Source organism: Anabrus simplex, chromosome 1 (genome assembly GCF_040414725.1).
Source record: "Anabrus simplex isolate iqAnaSimp1 chromosome 1, ASM4041472v1, whole genome shotgun sequence".
In the NCBI taxonomy this organism is placed as follows: Eukaryota; Metazoa; Arthropoda; class Insecta; order Orthoptera; family Tettigoniidae; genus Anabrus; species Anabrus simplex.
The window spans coordinates 560,636,653-560,656,750 of NC_090265.1; the positions used below are offsets into that span (position 1 = coordinate 560,636,653).

The 20,098-nt window shown below is 41.1% G+C and overlaps 1 protein-coding gene across 1 annotated transcript in view; it reads left to right on the plus strand.

Moving 5' to 3' along the window:
- The window catches only part of LOC136869706 (prion-like-(Q/N-rich) domain-bearing protein 25), a 109,000-nt gene that overhangs the window by 19,144 nt on the left and 69,758 nt on the right, over positions 1 to 20,098 (plus strand). The window contains exon 2 of the mRNA XM_067144869.2: positions 2,365 to 2,490. Coding sequence (XP_067000970.1) covers positions 2,365 to 2,490 — 126 coding nt within the window. The remainder of the gene's footprint in view (positions 1 to 2,364; positions 2,491 to 20,098) is intronic.

Below are 20,098 nucleotides of genomic sequence, written 5' to 3' on the forward strand. Positions count from 1 at the left end.
ATATCTATGTCCCCACTCGTGAAAAAATCCCTTGCCATTTAGAGGCTAGCTATTATCATCGGATGCCTGATAAGTTTTAAATGCTATTTTCAAATTCAAGTGAACAGGGAAATTCGCACAACACTACAACACTGCAAAATCAAGCAGTAAACTTGTTGAATTATGTAAATATATTACTTTTTGCTGAATGAATAACAGGAACTTTACTTTTTAAGAAATGGAAACAATGTCATTCCCATTCAAGGAATTGTAAATCATAGCTTGTACGTTTAAACTCTGTACCTTTGCAAACTGTAACACAAACATTATAACTTGTCAGTTTCTTTTGAATTTATAAATATAAGGAAATAAAACTGACTGTTTATATCGAGCACAGTATAATCAAACCGGAACATCTCGGAAAGGTCGGTCTTATTACGAATATAGCATTTCTTTTCATTTCGCTGAGTAGTGGATGAGAGCTTCGTAATGGCAATGGAATGTCACTGTTCCCTTCCTGCAACGTGCGTTCGCTCACGCGCTTCACTGTGACATATACTTGTTACATGAGCTGCCCGCATTCACGTCACGCCAGCTCGGCCGCACTGGGCAAGCCTCAACGGGGCCCAGCTGAGCACCTCTGATCTAAATCATAATTTAGTACATCAGTTTATCGGTTCTTTTGTTGATAAAAACAGCAACAATACTTACATATTTGATTTAGCAATATATATACATGTTTTCGTAAACAGAACATGACTTATGTAAAATTGTTACTTACACTCACATATCTGTCTAGCGGGCCCATACGAACACACACACACTTCCACACACTGTGTCAGTTATTGCACTGGAACTCAGTTTTAATGGCTTTCTTAAGCCTCTCTGAGCCTTTTGTTATGAACATGTCCTAACTGAGAAACCGAAATTTTAAAAAATCAGGCAGTTAAGGGCTAATGAAGCTTTCGCTGCTGACACAAGGTCGCTTGCTACTGCGTCCAACAGAGAATGGTGATGTTGGTAGTAGACCCTTCAACTACAAACAAAAAAAAGGAAGACTCAAGAGTGCCGCGATCTAATTGTCCATACACACTACAGACCAGTGCAACCACTGCCATCTTAATTTAAACCATCTATATATTAAAAGAGTTTGCTAGAAACAGTATTGGCAAATCCATCCATCCGTTTTTCTGTACAGATTTGCTTCATTTTTGTTTAATTTTCTCCGGAATTTCCTGCCACTGGATCATGAGACATTGATAGGTCTCTAAGTTCAGCCAACTTTGAGTAATCATTAAATCAAATCATTAAATGACCACTCCAATAATTTCAGGTGAAGTCTTACTTAACCCGCAATACATTCCGTACTGAGCAAGTTGCTAAGCGACTAACACTTTCATTAACATTCCGATGATGATACATTATGTGATTTTCATCATAAGTAATGCCATTGCATGCAGCCATGTTTGATTACTACCTGCCACGCCACAGAGTATACATTTCCTCTAATCACGGAAGAATACTGTTCCCTGATAAATACTCTTTGATTCTCGAACTTTTCCAGCTTCCAAATATATTCAACAGATAGCAGAGCATTCCTGATAACTTACTACTAAGAGAAAAAAGTCTACGTACAAATACACCCCATGATGACATACGCCTTAGACATTATCTGGGAACTCGTATCTAAGGATAACTCAGCTACACTAGAAAGAGTGAAGGCCGTGTATCTTAAAAAAGTTATCTGCCTGGCAAGAAACGTTTCTTCGAGACTAACCTATGAGCTCACAAGAAAACCATACTGTACAGAAGAGCTGCGATTAAAAACGCAATTGCCTTCTACGACACAATACTAAGCTTTACATCAAGAATTGCAGGATAAAAACACGAATATATAAACAAGACGGCATGATGACGTCAGAATGGATGAATTCTGACTACGAACTGCGGCGTACCATGAAGCGGTTCTTATTACATGTTCACAAAAATATTGAAAAGGGCAGGCAAAACAATATGACTAGGACAGGCATATTAAGAGGAGTTATCAGACCTGTTTATAACGAGCGGAGCAGCACGAGTCTTCTAGTTTTTACTTATTTCAATAGTGTATAAAATACCTCGAATTTGCAACAAATTTAATTTCCTTAGATATTTTCTTTTAAAATGTAAAACAAATGGTGGGTGATAGGAAATTTTATTGTCATATTTGGATTCAGCACACTAAAAACCATAATAATACGGCAAATTCATTTTAAAAACTTCTTTCATCGTTGGCCTATGTTATTAACAATGAAAAAAAATTACGGTGGGTGGATATTACAGTATACGACATCGACAGCTTGTGAAACTGCACTATGTTTATTAATTCTAAATCTTTAATTACAGGGAAGTGCTCCTACGATGCAGAATGCGAGCCGAACTCCTACTGCCAACTCCAGACACAGTGTGAATGTAAAAGTGGTTTCTACCAGTACACAGACCCCAACACAACGAATGAGTTTTGCGTAAAAGGTGAGCAAGTTTTTATTACATAGTTTTTTCTGTCTTGTAATGGCTGACTTCGAACCATTTTCTTCTTCTTCTTCTTCTTCTTCTTCTTTTGTTTCTCCCCACATCTTGTCGGAGTCGCGACTACTAACTGCGTAGTGCATAAGGACCTGGCTCTGTATTACGGTGAAATGCCCTTCCTGACGCCAACCCTATGTGAAGGGATGCATTCACTATCGCGTGTTTCTGTGGTGGTTGGTAGTGTGGCGCGCTGTGTTCTGTGTAAACGAGGAGTGAATTGGAACAAACACAAACTAGACAAGGCTAAAATCGCCGGCCCAGCCGGAAATCGAACCCGGGACCCCTCTTCATTGAACGCCGCCAACGCTGAACATTCAGCCCCAGGAGCCGGAAAATGGTTGCCTTTAAGAGGAGTAACTCGTTCAAGACACTGTCAAATAGTCACATCGTCGTCTTGTTCGGTTTCTTAATCTGCCACCACTTTAAGATCAGATTGAAGTATACTATACTGGAACTGTATGTACTCCCTGCCTTAAGTATAATCATCGTCGCACTCAAAAAAATTACCATGCGGCTTAACAAAGGCCTGTTTATGGACAATGCCGACCGGCCGCGCTTCCATGCGCTGCTGTCACGATTACTTCACATTAATGTGCATAGAAATCTAACGCATACAGCTGTCATATATTAGTCCATTCTTTCATGAAGTAACGGTTGTGGTACTAACTTTACTCATGGTCTTCGTCGTCGATGTCACTTTCTCCCAACTGTATCATGAACTGGCTTTTGCCATTTGTTGACTTATTTTGAAATGTTCATGGACGGAACATATGCTTCTTTATAACTACTTGCTTAACGTCCCTGTAGATTTGTTGCTTCCAGAACTTCCTGCAACTTGTTCGTCTTCCGCACTGTAATAGCTGCATCCCCCAATTAATCCTTATATACTGATCAGCAAGAATACTATGACCACCTACCTACTATCGATATAAACCTGTCCAGGCGATAACAGCGTCGCCAAGCAAATCCCGGGGCTGTACCTTCATTTTTTGTTATTTGCTTTACGTCGCATCGACACAGATACGTCGTATGGCGGCGATGGGATAGGAAAGGCCTAGGAATGGGAAGGAAGCGGCCGTGGCCTTAATTAAGGTACAGACCCAGCATTTGCCTGGCGTGAAAATGGGAAACCACGGAAAACCATCTTCAGGGCTGCCGACAGTAGGGTTCGAACCCACTATCTCCCGATTACTGGATACTAGCGACACATCAGCGACTGCAGCTATCGAGCTCGGTGTACCTTAATTAAGGCCACGGATGCTTCCTTCCCACCCCCATCCCTTTCATATCTATCCCATCGTCGCCGTAAGACCTATCTGTGTCGGTGCGACGTAAAGCAAAGTGTGAGTGAGGCCCGCTCCTTGAGCTAACGGCATGAGCGCGGGAAGAGCCAATAGCAGCTGAATTCTAGTAGTTTGTGTTCTAAAGACTAAATGGTGACATGCGGAGTCAAGGCGCAAGCAAAGCCACGACAGTGTACCTGGCTGAGTATATTATATTTACGCATTACAAATGTACAGTTCGTTTGTCGTTCATTGTTTATGCTGTATTCCTAAACAAGCTTTTATGTTGGCCTACAGTATTTCCGTGACTACAAGTATAGTCCTCTCCGTGTAAGGACGTACCCTAAGGGTGCAACCTTACCCTTTCTCCCCTGTAATATTAAGGTATCGATTTATAGTTACTTTTCTTGCTGTTGGGTATTTTGCAGGTCTTTTTCAGTGTCGGTAACCATACAGTTTAGGGACCCTACTTGCCGATACGACGTCTTACATTAACCGTTAATCTGGCACGTTGGCAACGTTCAATCACTGTTCTAGCATGAACTGCGTGTTGCCACCGCATCGCCGTTAAAGTCACTAGTGATACATTTGCGAGAATATTTAAAGCATATTTTCTTTTTCTGTGGGATTGTAAATCTATTTGGCTAATACCAGGTAAGTAGAATTGTGGCATGTTCGGATAATCCATTTAATAACATTGTTTGTGTGAAATGATTAAGTGATCAAATACGCCAGTCTCATGTCTAGATCTACCGGTACATGAAAAAACTCTTGCGGAACGAAATTTTGACAGTAGAACTTATAACATTATTATTTTCAAATCCGCAGTGAACTTGAAAGCTGACCTAATTTCCGTTTACGGAGCTTGGCACATTAGTAGTCCTATATGTTTCCTGATAAGCTTGAAGATATAACCAGCCTGCAGGCTGAAAAAATATGCCCAATAATCTCTCTCCTTACTGGTTACCGGTATTGAAGAGAGAAGGAAATGTTCGCGCAAAAGAAAGGGAAGTCATTAGATGTCTGGAACTTTCGAAAATCACACTGCAAAGACTTATTAAATAAATTGCATCGTTTAACACGCCCCTCTTTTCAAGAATATGGTTATAGTACGCCTACTGTATATCAAAATAAAGACAGATAATTTGAGTGAGAAAGTGTGTTTATTTCCTTAATTCCTCATTGAGTGTGGAAATCGACGAGATATTCATAATTATCTTGATTAATTTCATCTTATCTTTTATCATTTACTAGGGTAGGGAAACATTCATTATCGGTGTTTACATTGAGGTTAGTTTGTTATGGTTATGTCTGGTGATTTTAATATGTAACCAGGCAGGTTGGCAGCAGTGATAAGCCATTACAAAAAAGAGAAAAGAAGAGCATCGGGCGGCGATATTTACTTTCTGGGGTATTTCCTTACGTGGCTATTACTATAGTAGTCAAAGGAGTATTTAGTTACCACACGTCAAAATAATTTATTCTAATTCCTATGCATAATGATTATAATTAAATATTTATTTAGCAAATATCGTTTGTATACACATTATCACCTTCCTTCCAAGTACTGGGCCATGTGTCCCATTACGGTCTTGCATTTTCCCTTCATCACTTCATCGGACGTCCTTCAGATCATTTTCCACTGGGTTGGTATCGAAGAATCTCTTTTGGAAATCTACCAGGTTCCATCCTTTGTTATGACGTTTCCAGCTTTCCTGATAACTGTAGATGTAGTCAGTCATCAACGATAGACCCCAAGTGTAAGCGTACGAATTGTAGAGCATAAAAACCTCTACAAAAAAAGTCCGCGATACTTATTTCCAACCGATTGCCCTCTAAAATCGATTTTATGTTATAGTCAGCAGGTAAAAAATAACCCGGAGGCGGTAAAGGCGGACTCGGTTCGCCCGGAAGGACGTGAGTTCGAATCCCCGTCAGGAAGTGGTAAAATTTAAGAAAGGAGATTTCCACTTCCGGAGGCGCATATGGCCCAGAGGTTCACTCAGCCTACACCAAAAATGGTTAATTCCTGGGGGCAAAGGCGGCCGGACGTAAAACTAACCACTTTACCCCATCATGTGGCGAGGTTAACAATGGTGGAAACCTTTACCTTTCACTCCTCCAAGGGCCTTCGTTGCCTGTACGGAGGTGACTTTGCTTTGCTTTATGTCCTATTCAGTTTTACCGTACCGACTATGATAAGATTGGTGGCGACTGTGATTATTGTTTCAAGAGGAAGTAGAACTAGGCAACCAATCTCTATATAACACTAATCAGAGAGAAAAAATGGAAGGGGCCCGACACTTCGAAGAATGAAGATATCGGCCTAAGAAAGACAAGGGCCACGAGAGGCTTGAAAATGAAAGACTTCCTAGGCGTCCATACGTAATACTGTCGGGGTTGGAAAAGGACAAAAGTTGACCAAGGGAGTTCGGATAGGATAGATGAAAGTGAGGAGCCTGGCACAAGTAAGTGGAAGCAATGCCAGGCCTCAGCTAAGGGTCCAATTTTTTTGCCAACCCACCCTCCCAAGTTCAGAACTTGTGGGGCCACATTTAGTCGCCTTTTACAACAGGCAGAGGGTACCGTGGGTGTTATTTCACCGCCCCCACCCACAAGGGGACGACTATAATAAGAGAAGTCATGAATTTAGACGAATTTAGACTTCTGTCGCTAAGTCCATATCAACGCCAAGCGTTGCTTACATGGAAATATTGTTCAACAATCGTGTTAACTGGCGACGGATTGTGTGATGATTGTCTTAAGGTGTAAAAACGCATGATCATCGGTCCATATCGACAAGAGAATGTAATGATGGTTAAAAAATTAGAAAAAACGTAAAGGAATGATCCCTTGAATACAGTAATAAGACAAAAAGGAGTCATGAAAGGACGGAGGACTCACTTTACATTAGATGCCCTAATATCACAGAGTCGGAAGAAAACTAAGTGTGAAGTCCTACAATAGAGCAATCTCATAAAATTGATCAAAAATGACATTACATTGACCATTGCTCGTTGTGATGTGATTTGTGTCTTTTGCTGCCACTCATCTCGGAGAGATGGGATTACTGCTGCGTACCGAGTATAACAGGCTGCCTGAATATTGGTGGGAAGTAGCTGGGGAGTTTGATCTCTCTTTTCTTTAGCATGCCACTCCTCTGGTTCATACATTTTCTGATTCCACTGGTACGTAACACACTGGTTCATCATAGCATTCCAGCTATTCAATCCCAACTCTGAGGCACTGATTGGAATGAGCAGTGTGCACATTTAATGGAATAATGGCAGAGGAGTGTTCGGAGCTGCCTGCGGCCTGGTCATTCCACCTCTGGAACTTTGGACTGTTAGATCGGCAGCGCAGTACCGTTCATTTAAAGTGAGAAAATGTGCGGGTTTTCATTTGATCGAATATATCATATGATAACATTGCTTTTAATCGCGACATTCCTACTGACGCCATTGTAATGATCTATGTTGACTTCAGTTGGGAAAACTATAAAGACTAGTCTTTCTGAGAATCACGTAGCGAAGCACGGGTACATCAGTTAGTAGTAAATAGACTGGCAATGGGCAACTGGATGCGCTGAAGCCGAAGCTTGCTGCCGCAGCCATGTAACGTCACTACACTGGTTCAATGCATTAATGTAAAATCGTAGCCGAAATACGAATATTTAACAGGAAATATTGAAAAACACGTCGAAATAATAATAATAATAATAATAATAATAATAATAATAATAATAATAATAATAATAATAATAATAATAATAATAATAATAATATGTATTTTACCTAAATATTTGAAAAACGAGACTCTGATACATCAATGTACAAATGTTCGAAAGTTACTCTACTTCTTCAACTTATCTATGGTGAAATCTGTTTCACCTCTCTTACAGCATGATTCATAAAAATATTCAGATTCACTGATGAGGTTACATTATTAAGACGATAAGCAAGTTTGTCCACCGGGTTTATATCGAAAGAATGAGTGTTTAAATTTAAACATATACCGGTATCTACTCCATACAGTTGAGCTGTGACTAGTATAGGTCATTCCGTATTAAGAAAACAGTACTGCTCTTATGACTACAAGGTTGCCATATCGAACAGCTCTGCTCAACAACGTCACGGGAAAGCCGTGGCTTATATATTGGTGAAACTCGGTAATTAAGTTCAAAATAAAAGAAGGGAGAAAGCAAGCTGCAAATTATTTTTTGAAATCTAGGGAACAGAAGTTGTATCGTGGGCGAAGAGATTATTTAGGTTTTTACAGCAATATTGATAAACTACTGCAAATACGAAACCTCAGCATTGAAGTTCAATGCAAACTGGGAAAAAATAGACAACGGATAATTTTAATAGGCTCGGGATGGGGGATGCAGTTAATTCCGTTTAATAAAATTGCCCAGGCAACGTCAGGTACTACTGTGCCGTCATATCGCCCCACGAAATGAAGGGTAAAAATTAAATGCGCTTGTGAAAAGTGGTAAAAATATGGCAAAAATTAAATGCGCTTAAGAAACAAAAGCTAAATAACAAAACCAAGCACAGAGAAAAATCATACCGAATTTTTGTATCAGTACAAGTCATGCGCGATGTACCGCTGCACACCACAGCATCAAAATCTTCAGTAACAACTGCTGTACAGAACAAGACTCTTAGAACATACACGGTAAATAAATGACTTCTCTACAACAGTCACAGTCTAATATACACAGTCGCGAAGCTCGGCACATTTTTTTCATCCATGCGACTTCAGCGCTCTACGCGGCCAACAAGCCACCGGTCTTCTGGAATGTGTAAGTTGTATACGTTTTGTGAGGTAAGCGTGAGGTCATTACATTATAGATGATCAGTTTTCTATTAAATTGACATGGTATTTACGAAAAGATGTGTGTGTGGCGCAATAAATTGCTCAATTACAAGAACACACCAGAGCTATCATTCTTTAGGTTTTCTAAAGATCCTCAAGGCTGAATTACTGTTTACATTTTCGGATAATAGAACAATATTGTGAAGATTCATAAATTGAACTTCAGATAAGTAGGCATTTCGTTCATCAGTGATTCAGGAATGTAACTCATAGTGAAATCCATCCAATTATAATTATTTGAACTTAGAGGTTACGGTTGCGTTAAAACGTTATTTAACACGTAGCGGTGTTGTAATTTTCAATGTGTATAAAATTGCTTGTCGCCTCTGTGTAGTGGTTAGTGTGATTAGCTGCCACCCCTTGGAGGCCTGGGTTTGATTCCCAGCTCTACCACGAAATTTGAAAAAAGTGGTACGAGGGCTGAAACCGGGTCCACTCAGCCTCGGGAGGTTAACTGAGTAGAAGGGAGTTCGATTCCCACCTCAGTCGTCTTCGAAGTCGTTTCCCGTGGTTTCCCTCTTCTCCAGGCAAATGCCGGGATGGTACCTAACTTAAAGCCACCGTCGCTTCCTTCCCTCTCCCTTCTCTATCCATTCCGATCTTTCCATTCCCCACAAGGCCCCTCTTCAGCATAGCAGGTGAGGCCGCCTGGGCGAGCTACTGGCCCTCCTCCTCAGTTGTATCCCCAACCCAAAGTCTCACGCTCCAGGACACTGCCCTTGAGGCGGTAGAGGTGGGATCCCTCACTCAGTCCGAAGGATAAACCAACCCTGGAGGGTAAACGGATTAAGAAAGGCAAGAAAATTGCTTGTAAATAGTTGGAGGGCTGATTTATTGGAGAAACATGTGAGCTATTTGTACAATAACAAAACGTTACATTCGAATCATTTTGGAGACAGCCAGTTCATGTCAGCAGAGAAGAAGAAATTGTATGGAATCTCCGCAGATTTCTTCGAACCGAAAGTTATTGATAAGAGATGATTAGCTCATCTCAAAGGAGCACACCACACAGTCATACGTTGCACTAACATAGATAGGTCTTTTGGCAACGGGGGGATAGGAAAGGGCTTGGAGCGAGAAGGACGCGACCAGGGCCTTAATTATGGTACAGGCTGTTTTGACAATGGGAAACCACGAAAAACCATCTTCAGGCCTGGCGACAGTGGAGTTCGAACCCACTATCTCTGAAATGTAAGCTGATAGCTACGCGACCTAAACCGCGTGGCCACTTGCTCGGAGGAGCCGAGAGAACATGGGCTGTTTTCAGGAATTTCCTGTATACTCACTAACTTGGATGTGCTATAGGCCTACTATTAATTCCCTAATGTAGTAAATACCTGATTTTCCACATTAATGCTCTGAAGGTACTAAGTCATCAGTGTGGAAATTATTTGTGAAACTAAGATTAGATTACATTGTGATATTTTGCAATGAAAGTTTTCAGTGTCATAAAACAAAAAAGCTCAAAATTCAGCCATTTAAGTTCCTGAGATCTTTGAATATTATTAGAATTGTTTTGTAGTTCATTTCTAATTTTATGATTTATGTGAAAGTATCAAATTCAGTTCAATAATAGGACTTCGAAATTGGCTAGGATCTTAACTACAGTGGTATGATCAGTTTTTCCTTCGAAAATAAACTATTGTTATTTTCCTTTGGTATTATTACCACGCTGTAACAATAAGTAGTCTGGTGTATCAACGTATTTTATTAAAATGTACGATTAATATAGTTGTCGAGGTGGTTACAGTTTATAATTTACGTGAGAAAGTGCAAGCAGCTGTTGGGTAGAGAATTGTTCCGGACAGTTAGAGCTTGCTGGCCGCTACGATCGCTGGTGTCGTTCCGCCTGTGAACAGGATGCCATTTCATCACTAAGGAGCTTCGCGACTGTGTATATTAGACTGTGACAACAGTGATAAGCCGTTGGCGATTCACAGCGTAACATGTACCGTACCAGAGCAACTCAGAAGGAAAATGAACAAAGGCAACAAAGCGATGGCTGTTCTCCCCATTGTGCTTCCTCCCTGCGATTGTATTTATTAAATAGAGAATGTTGTGTAATGATTTTAATAATTCACGGGCAAAAACATGCCTCATCCATTTTCTTTATTTCATAATACAATATAAAGTACATTATAATATTCCTGAATCACAAGAAATTATGAATGTCTAAGAGGGTGTGTTCACTCCTTGTAGGTCCATAAGAGCAATATTGTTTTCTTAACATGGAATGAGCTTTAGACATGTTCTATTTCATGCCTGCTCTTAAACCAGTAATTCTCACTAAAATACATTTCAAAGGTGACTTCACAAATATAGATGTTCCAAAGGCATTGGGCCAGAAATCTGACTTTGACAAATTTCAATTGCCTTATGTCAAGGTAACGTTGTATAGCGCCCGGAGTCTTGTAATTAGGGCACCGCTAGTTCAAGTCCCGCTGCGTGTATGGTTTTATTTTTCCCGCCCCACCCCATCTCCGTTCTTATGTTTCATTCTGCGTATATTCTAGTTAAGAATATTACAATGGTTCAAAAGATGACTACAAAAATTAAACTGTACAGTGGCGTATGCTGAGTCCAAGACGTGGGCTACCACTAGACTTAGGTTACCCCTTTACAATGGTTGGTTAGTGAATGACAAGCCTTTTAAGCGTTTTGAGCTGCAACGAAGAACAGTTGCCTTATAGATAATACAGGATAAACAGGGGCATATTTACCCATACTACTCGGCCTTAAGAGGGGCTGCCTGGCCGAGGCGGTAAAGGCGTGCTCGGTTCGCCCGGAAGGACGTGGGTTCGAATTCCCGTCAGGAAGTCGTACAATTTAAGAAACGAGATTTCCACTTCCGGATGTGCATATGGCCCTGAGGTTCACTCAGCCTACACCAAAAATGAGTACCAGGTTAATTCCTGGAGGCAAAGGCGGCCGGGCGTAGAGCTAACCACTCTACCCCATCACGTGCCGAGGTTCACAATGGTGGAAGCCTTTACCTTCCACTCCTCCAAGGGCCTTCATGGCCTGTACGGAGGTGACTTTGCTTTACTCGGCCTTAAGAGTAAAAGAGAATATGTTGCACATAACCGGCCATTAACAAAAGGCAAGGGGGAGAAACTCCAACACTCCTTATAGAAATTACTAAACACCTAAGTGGGCTTATGGCCCAAAGATACAGAGGTTAATGTAATATTACAAGAGGGTGACTAGAGGAGGAACCTTTAAAGCCAAGACGAGATTTACAAAATTTAGAGTTTGAAAACTTTAGTCAACCAATTGCGAGGTTGAATAGGAGACGGCAGAGGGTCACCACTCTTCTTTCCCTTACATTACGTATTTCCCGGTAGGGAATAGAAACAGAGTCCTCATATTTCGCCGAAAATCCTACATTTAAACCACCAGTTTACAAAATTACATTAAAGAAAACGGTTAAAACCTTCCCCTCAAACTACCCGCAGGAGCTAACACATGTTTAGAAAAATTCTTCCATTACCTTGTATCGCTGGATATTCTTCAAGCAGGCCGCGCCCCTGCCTCCTAGACCTCCGTCAAGTCACACTCCTAGGCACTGGAGCAATTCAGACAAGACGGCCCTAAAGTGCCTTTCTTATGTAGTTCCGTAAGGGAAAGCTTCCCGATTAATTTGAACCACACTTTGTTGATAAGCTGGATTCCTGTTACACAACCCCGGTTTTGATTGGCTAGAGAACATATTTACAAGCATCTGATAGATTAGAGTAGAGGGGGAACCAGCTGAAATGTTGACAACTTCGGTACATTAAAAAAAATAGTCTTCAGAAAAAAGGTTTACTAATAATAAAAATGAAATTTCCTAAGTTCTAGGTTCGTTTTTAGTGCGTGAGATTGAGTTAGCAAATCGATGTTAGAACCATCTAACTATAGAAAACGAAATTCTTTGGGAGTTTACAAGTTCAAGTCCGTTGGCATGGATGGCCGTAGACAAGGCGCGCAGTTTAAATAGTCGGGAACCCCTGGTATTATTATTATTATTATTATTATTATTATTATTATTATTATTATTATTATTATTATTATTATTATATCATCTTCATACACTTCAAATACACAAAACACAACCACACTACCATCCACCACAGAAACACGTAATACTGATGACGTCCCACCACAAAGCGTTGGCGTCAGGAAGAATATTCAGCCGTAAAACTAGACCTAACTACGGTACGGGCTGAATAATGAATTTAGTAATAGAACAGGAAATAATAATAGCAATAATAATGTTACTTTCACCTGTGGGTGGGACCGGTAAAATACACTCACGGCATCTCTAGCCTTCCGTAAAAGGCGACTAAAAGGAGTCCCCGAGGCGTTCATTTTTGTAGCACTTTTGAGCCTGACATTGCTTCCAGTTATTTATGTCAGGCTATTCGCTTTCATATTTCTTATCCGACCTCCCTTCGACCATTGTTGTTCTTTTCCTGTCCCGATGGTATTAGGTTTCCGAGGCCTGGGGAGTCTTTCATTTTCAAGTCCTTTATGGTGCTTGTATTTGGCCAATACATTAATTCTAAGCATTGTTAGAACTTTTCATATTTTGCTTATGATGGTTGCCCAGTTATACTTTTTCTTGAGTCAATAGAAACTTGATAAACTGCATTCCTTCAGACCATCTACAAATGAAACTGACCAGTTAAAGGATGATGTACATGAAATACACGCATTAGTGTAAATAACCACCAAACACACACTTTCCTTGAAATACAGTATACTGGTGATTCAAATTTTGCGCAATGAATGATGATGACATTGCATAGGTAATAATAGTTTGTATGTAGATACGATAATAAGCTTTAGGACTTTTTTTTTTAATACAGAGAACTTTGCTCTGCGTCTTGAAAAGATAACCTCGTCTGTTCACGAGCAAGACTTCTCTAAAAATGAATGAAGGTTTGAATCACTTGAACTTAAGAATGCTTTACCGTTGTCTATAGTAAGTGGTACTTTCGTTCGCCACTAGATGGCTGCCTGTGCGCAGTGCGAACCATCTTGTGATGTGGAGAAAATCGGAAAGAAATAATAATAGTGAAAGGACACCCATATAAATCCTCAATGGCTGGCAACCACGTATTACATAAGTGACAGAGAGTGTCCCTGTTGAAATACGCATTTCCACAGCTTCCCGTATAATCCCAGACCTGTAGCGTTTAGTGTGGGTAAGAGCTCGAACATCGGCTCGGCGGAAGCAGGGTGAGTCTGGGCCCACACGTGGCCACCACTAGTCCGTGGTCCAACAGCTCTGCACTCTGACCGGCTCTACTGTGGCTCTACGCCCCTGTATTAGGGAGACGGAGAAGGACTGGTCCCCACCTTCGGCTGTCTTGAAAATTGCTTTCCGTCGTTTTTCCATTCTCCTGCACTAAGGTGAATGCCGAGACAGTTCCTAATACAGGCAACGAACGTCTACCCCCTCACTTTCTCCAAGCATCACCTGGTCTGAGAGGCGGCGTAACCGTCGAAGAGGCTCACCTCCTTTTTCAAGGAAGGAATGAAAACATGTTTGTAGTAGTCGAACATCTTGGAACGCGACATAGAGCGTGCTCAGCTTTTGCTGGTTTGTCTGGCTGGTTGAGACGGATATTACGTTGGTGTTCCTTGATACGAGTACCAATGGAACCGGAATGTTTGGCCAATGTATACTTTGCCGCAAGTACAGGGAATTTTGTACACCCCAGGGTGTATTTTGTATGGCTTATTACTGCGAGTGGTGCAGCCTTTGTAAGGCAGACCCTTCAACGATGACGGGCACCATGTGTTGTAAGTACAATGTACCTTTAAAAAAAAGGAAACAGGATCTTGCACGGAGAAACTTTATGTTACAGGCACATAAAATAATACATAGTAGTACACATTGCTATTCAACATACTCACTATTCTTATCCAAGCTCTTGTCCCTCAACATCAAGACATCGATGTTGGCAAGACATAAATCTGCTTCCAGTCTCTGAAGCCACGTCATGACGTTCATCCTCGTGCTTCATCAACGGTCCGAAGAGATGGAAATCACTAGAGACCTGGTCGGACGGTCATCGCTCAGCCCAGCTCAACAAAGTTTGCCTTTTTCTAGGTGAGATAAAGAGAATAGAGCTGTGTTAGTATGTGTCTTTTTGTGTGTGTGTCGGGGGGGGGGGGGCCGTGAGGCTCTGCCCCGCCTCACAGCCCGTGGTGACCTACCTGTTTGGACAAATGACCGACAAGCGAGTACTAACACAGGAACATAGCCTAGTACAAGAGTACAGAATAACTTGAGGTGCAAAGGCTAGTCTTCTGCCAACTACTTCCACCCCTCCGTAAAGGAGAAGTTATGAGAAACCTCCCTAAACTCACCAGGCAATCCCATATCTCCTTTCGGCACTGGTTACCCTGTCGCGGTCATACCAAGACATCCCCGCGCTAGACCACTGCCGCTCAAGAGCCACTGTCACCCCCGGTCCATGGCAGCCTGCAAGGCTTTCAAGGTAGAAAATGGAGAAGTTAATTAAATTAAAAAGAAATTTTGACGCGCGGTCGAGAGAGAATAAATATAATGTAGTCTTGCAAACGACCATGCGGATGGCCAGTAATGCGAAAGTTCTTCCCAAAAGAGCTACTTCGCATACCCCCTTCAAATTGGAATATTATTGCAGATACCACTTATACATTAAGGACGGACCGCATAGAGAACGTGGTGCCGCACCATAGTTGTCATAGCGGTGGTGGAGAATATTGCTTCAAACGCACGTGCAACTGGGCATTCATCCTTCAATAACACTAATCAGAGGGGAAGGGGGAGTAGAGGGGATGTGACAATTAGAAAAATGAAGGTATCAGCCAAAGAAAGACAAGTCCACTGCGGGCATGAAAATGAAAAACTCCCTAGGCCTCATGACCTCATACCGTCGGGCTCTAAAATGAACAAGAGTTGATTAACTGAGGTCGGGTAGGACAGATGAAAGTGAGGAGCCTGGCACAAGCAATGCCAGGGCTCAGCTAAAGACACCTTGGTTGCCAACCCACGCTCCCAAGTTAAGAGTCCCTGGAGCCACTTTTAGTCGCCTCTTACGACAGGCAAGAGCTATCGTGGGTGTTATTCTACTGCTCACACCCACACGGCAAGTTAAAGTATATAAAAGCTCTCCCACAAACTTTACGTCTGATAGAAGATAAATGGCATGGCGAGCATTCATTTCTGGTCTTCTGGAGGTAATTTCCCGTAATATTAACGATCTTAATACTGGTTGTTTGACTAGAAACTAATGAATAGTACAGGGCAAGGTATATTGCGGAAATCATATTAAGGATGTTGTCAAGAAAGGCTACAGATCTCTCCACATGGTTATGAGAGTATTTAGGGGGTGTAGTAAGGATGTAAGGAGAGGGCGTGTAAGTCTCTGGCAAGACCCCAACTAAAGTATGGTTCCAGTGTGTGGGATTCTTGTCAGGACTACTTGATACGCGAACTGGAAATTATTGAAAGGAAAGCAGGACGATTTGTTCTGGGTGTTTTTGGACAAAAGAGTAGTATTACGAAAATGTCACAAACTTTGGGCTGGGAAGACTTGGAAGTAAGGGGACGAGATGCTCGACTATGTGGTATGTTTCGAACTGTCAGTGGAGAGTTCGCGAGGAATGATATAAGCAGACGAATAAGCTTGAGTGGTGTTTTTAAAAGTAGGAAAGAAGTATGAAGATAAAGTTGGAATTCAAGAGGAAATTGAGGCAAATATTAGTGTATAGGAGGAGGAGTTAGGGATTGGAATAATTTACCAAGGGAGATGTTCAACAGATTTCCAAATTCTTTGCAATTATTTAAGAAAAGACTAGGAGAAGTGACACCTGGACGACTACCCTAAATGCAGATCAGTGGTGATTGATTGATTGATTGATTGATTGATTGATTGATTGATTGATTGATTGATTGATTGATTGATTGATTGATTGATTGATTGATTGATTGATTGATTGATTGATTGATTGATTGATTGATTGATTGATTGATTGATTGATTGGTTGATTGATTGATTGATTGATTGATTGATTGATTGATTGATTGATTGATTGATTGATTGATTGATTGATTGATTGATTGATTGATCAGTGGCTTATGGTGGGATCAAGACGTGGGCTACCAGTAGACTTAGGTTACCCCTTTTCGATGGTAGGTTTAGTGAACGTTAAGCCTTCAGCGTTTTGAGCTGCATCCAATAGCTAACGGAGAAGCCTGTTGTGTTGTGACTTGTGAAAGCTACTGCCCTGGCCTCTGCTGCTGCCAATGCTCAACCCCTGATCAGTGGATATGGTAGCCGGAGGTTAAGCAAATTAAAGTCCGGCTTTGTGGTTAAATGGATAGAATCCTTGCCTTTGGTTCGATGGCCCCGGATCAATTTTCAGAGGCAACCTCCTCATACTGTTAATTCCCCTGGCTTGGGGCCTGGATATTCATGACGTCTTCGCCATTCATTTTATCCTCATTAGGACACCACCAACCCTATACAGATGTCATGTACCATTATTATTATTATTATTATTATTATTATTATTATTATTATTATTATTATTATTATTATTATTAAATACAAATGCTGAATATTACTGCAGTCTTACCCATCGTTCATTGGTTTATTAGCTTCCTCGGGAGATCAGTGGTCGTGTCTGACCCATGATTACGGGTTCGATTCCAACCAACAAAAGAGAACCTGAAAGATTGCATTTCATTTTAGCAGTTGTACGTATAAAAATAAAACTGTATTGTTCCTACAACAGCAGTCCTGCAGGATGTAGAAGGAAACGGGAGTGAAATACCAGCACTCTTATCTATATGATTAAGTCAGAAGTATGAGATGAGGAAGTACATACGATGAGTAACTCATGGTTGATAGCAGCAGGGTTGCCACCGTTACTACTTTAATACTAGATCTAGTACTTCGTGGAAATTTTTAGTACGTTAGTTCTTTTTGTGGAAATCTTGTACTTTTTGCGGAGGTAGAGTAGACGTTCTTCCACTGCAGCAGAAGAACAAGACAGAAATTGATGATAAGTTTCAGAGCCAAGTGTCTTATCTTTTCATGTTGAATTCTGTGAAAAAGTTTTTTTTAGAGGGTAGTTTTTAGTGATCCTATTTTAAGAAATCTCTACATGTCGGCCGTAGCCGTGTTGAAACACCGGATCCCGTGAGATCTCCGAAGTTAAGCAACATTGGGCGTGGTCGAGAAGTGGATGGGTTACCACGCGCTGTTGGTGGGGGTAAGAGAATGGAGGAGCGGAAAGGAACTGGCCACCCTAAAGTACGTAAACTCCGGCTCAGGTACACCTCTGTGGAGGTTCGGACCTGCCTTCGGGCAGAACACACCCTTACCTTTACCCTACATGTCGAACTAGAAAATTGCAAAAGAGATGGCAGTTTCATCAGTATAATCCCATTAGCTATATATTGTCCGACTCGTTGGCTGAACGGTCAGCGTACTGGCCTTCCGTTCAGAGGGTCCCGGGTTCGATTCCCGGCCGGGTCGGGGATTTTAACCTTAATTGGTTAATTCCAATGGCACGGGGGCTGGGTGTATGTGTTGTATTCATCATCATTTCATCGCCATCATGACGCGCAGGTCGCCTACGGGAGTCAAATAGAAAGACCTGCACCTGGCGAGACGAACCCGTCCTGGGATATCCCGGCACTAAAAGCCATACGATATTTCATTTCAGCTATATATTTCCCTAATGTAATTACAGAAAGTGCTTATGAAGTTAGATAGGAAATGGTGGGTAGCAAAGTCCACAGAAACTTAAGAAGATTTTCAGTCTCTCGAACATACAGGCTCAATATAAATATTACAATATAACATACCTGCAAAACAACACACTATAGGCTCTATTTATATTGAACTTGTGTGTTCGACAAAATGAACGGCTTTTAAGTGACATTTAACCGAGTCGACACTGGAAGGTGTTGTTTCCTTCTTAACAATCAAGTCCACAGAATCGCTGAAAGAGTACTAAGAATTTATGGAATTTTGGAACTCTTTTTAATCGAACTGAAAAATCCTGTAGGCGACTACATCTTTTCAAATTTGAAAAACAATTTTGAAGGCATTGCTCTGTTTACCACATTCTCCTGCTGAAACAGAACAGTTTCTTTTCCTGCTTTTTTCTGTTAATAAGACCAGATTGAGAAACAAACTACTATTCCGTAGCGTATGCGAATGGGCTCCTTCGAAAGTACTAGTCTGCCCAAAATGTTCACATTTCAAAGCAGTTTATTGCTTTGGCAATATTTTCCAAGGAATAAGAGAAGAGCAAAATGTGAAATGCATGTTAATATATTTTAAAAGACAGCCAAATTTTGGGTAGTGTATGAAGTCAAAATGAATGTGTGTGTGTGTGTGTGTGTGTGTGTGTGTGTGTGTGTGTGTGTGTGTGTGCTATTCATTGTGTTCATATTCTAAACATAAATAAATGACTCTCATAGCTGCCTCTGTAGATCAGCGGTAGAGTGTCGGCTTCCGGATCCCAAGATAGCGGGTTCAAACCCGGCAGAGGTAGTCGGATTTTTGAAGGGCGGAAAAAAGTCCATTCGACATTCCATGTCGTACGATGTCGGCATGTAAAAGATCTCTGGTGACACATTTGGTGTTTACCCGACAAAATTCATTAAATCTCAGCCATAGACGCCCAAGAGAGTTTCGGTGTACTCGGTCTGCCATCTAGTGGGGGTCTAGAGTAAAACGGAACGTCGAAATTGACGAGCAGACAGCCAGATGGCGTCAAATTGAAATGTCTGCACACGGTAGCTGAGGCCATACGATTATTATTATTATTATTATTATTATTATTATTATTATTATTATTATTATTATTATTATTATTATTATTATTATTATTATTATTATTGTCTCATCTGGTAGTCAGCTTGGAACTGGAAGTGTTAGGATAGTGGGTATTGAAACTGCAACATTGCTTCTTCCCATCATAGATATCAAAACCGATAACTGATAATTACGATTTTCTCATTTAATAAAGGTGTATTTTTTTATAGGTATACTTTTTTCTATACTGCCTTTATGAATAATCCTACTCCATTGTAAAAAAAAAAAAGATTTCGTACTTTTTTCCATAATCTAGTACCTTTTCACGGGAAAATTTAGTACGAACATTTTTTGCCTAGCACACCTCTCCTCCCCGGTCCCCGCTCCTATCCGATATACAGTACAGCACCAAGCCGCTATGGGTGAGCAGAGCAGAGGGGAGAGGGACGAGAGTCTCGGCTGCGATATCAGTCTCCGATGCTCAGCTCTCAGAAATACGTGCGACGTTTTTTTCTCACTGCTTTCAAGTTTTGAAAATGGAACAGTGTGTCAGATGCTTACATTATAAATGTGCTTTAG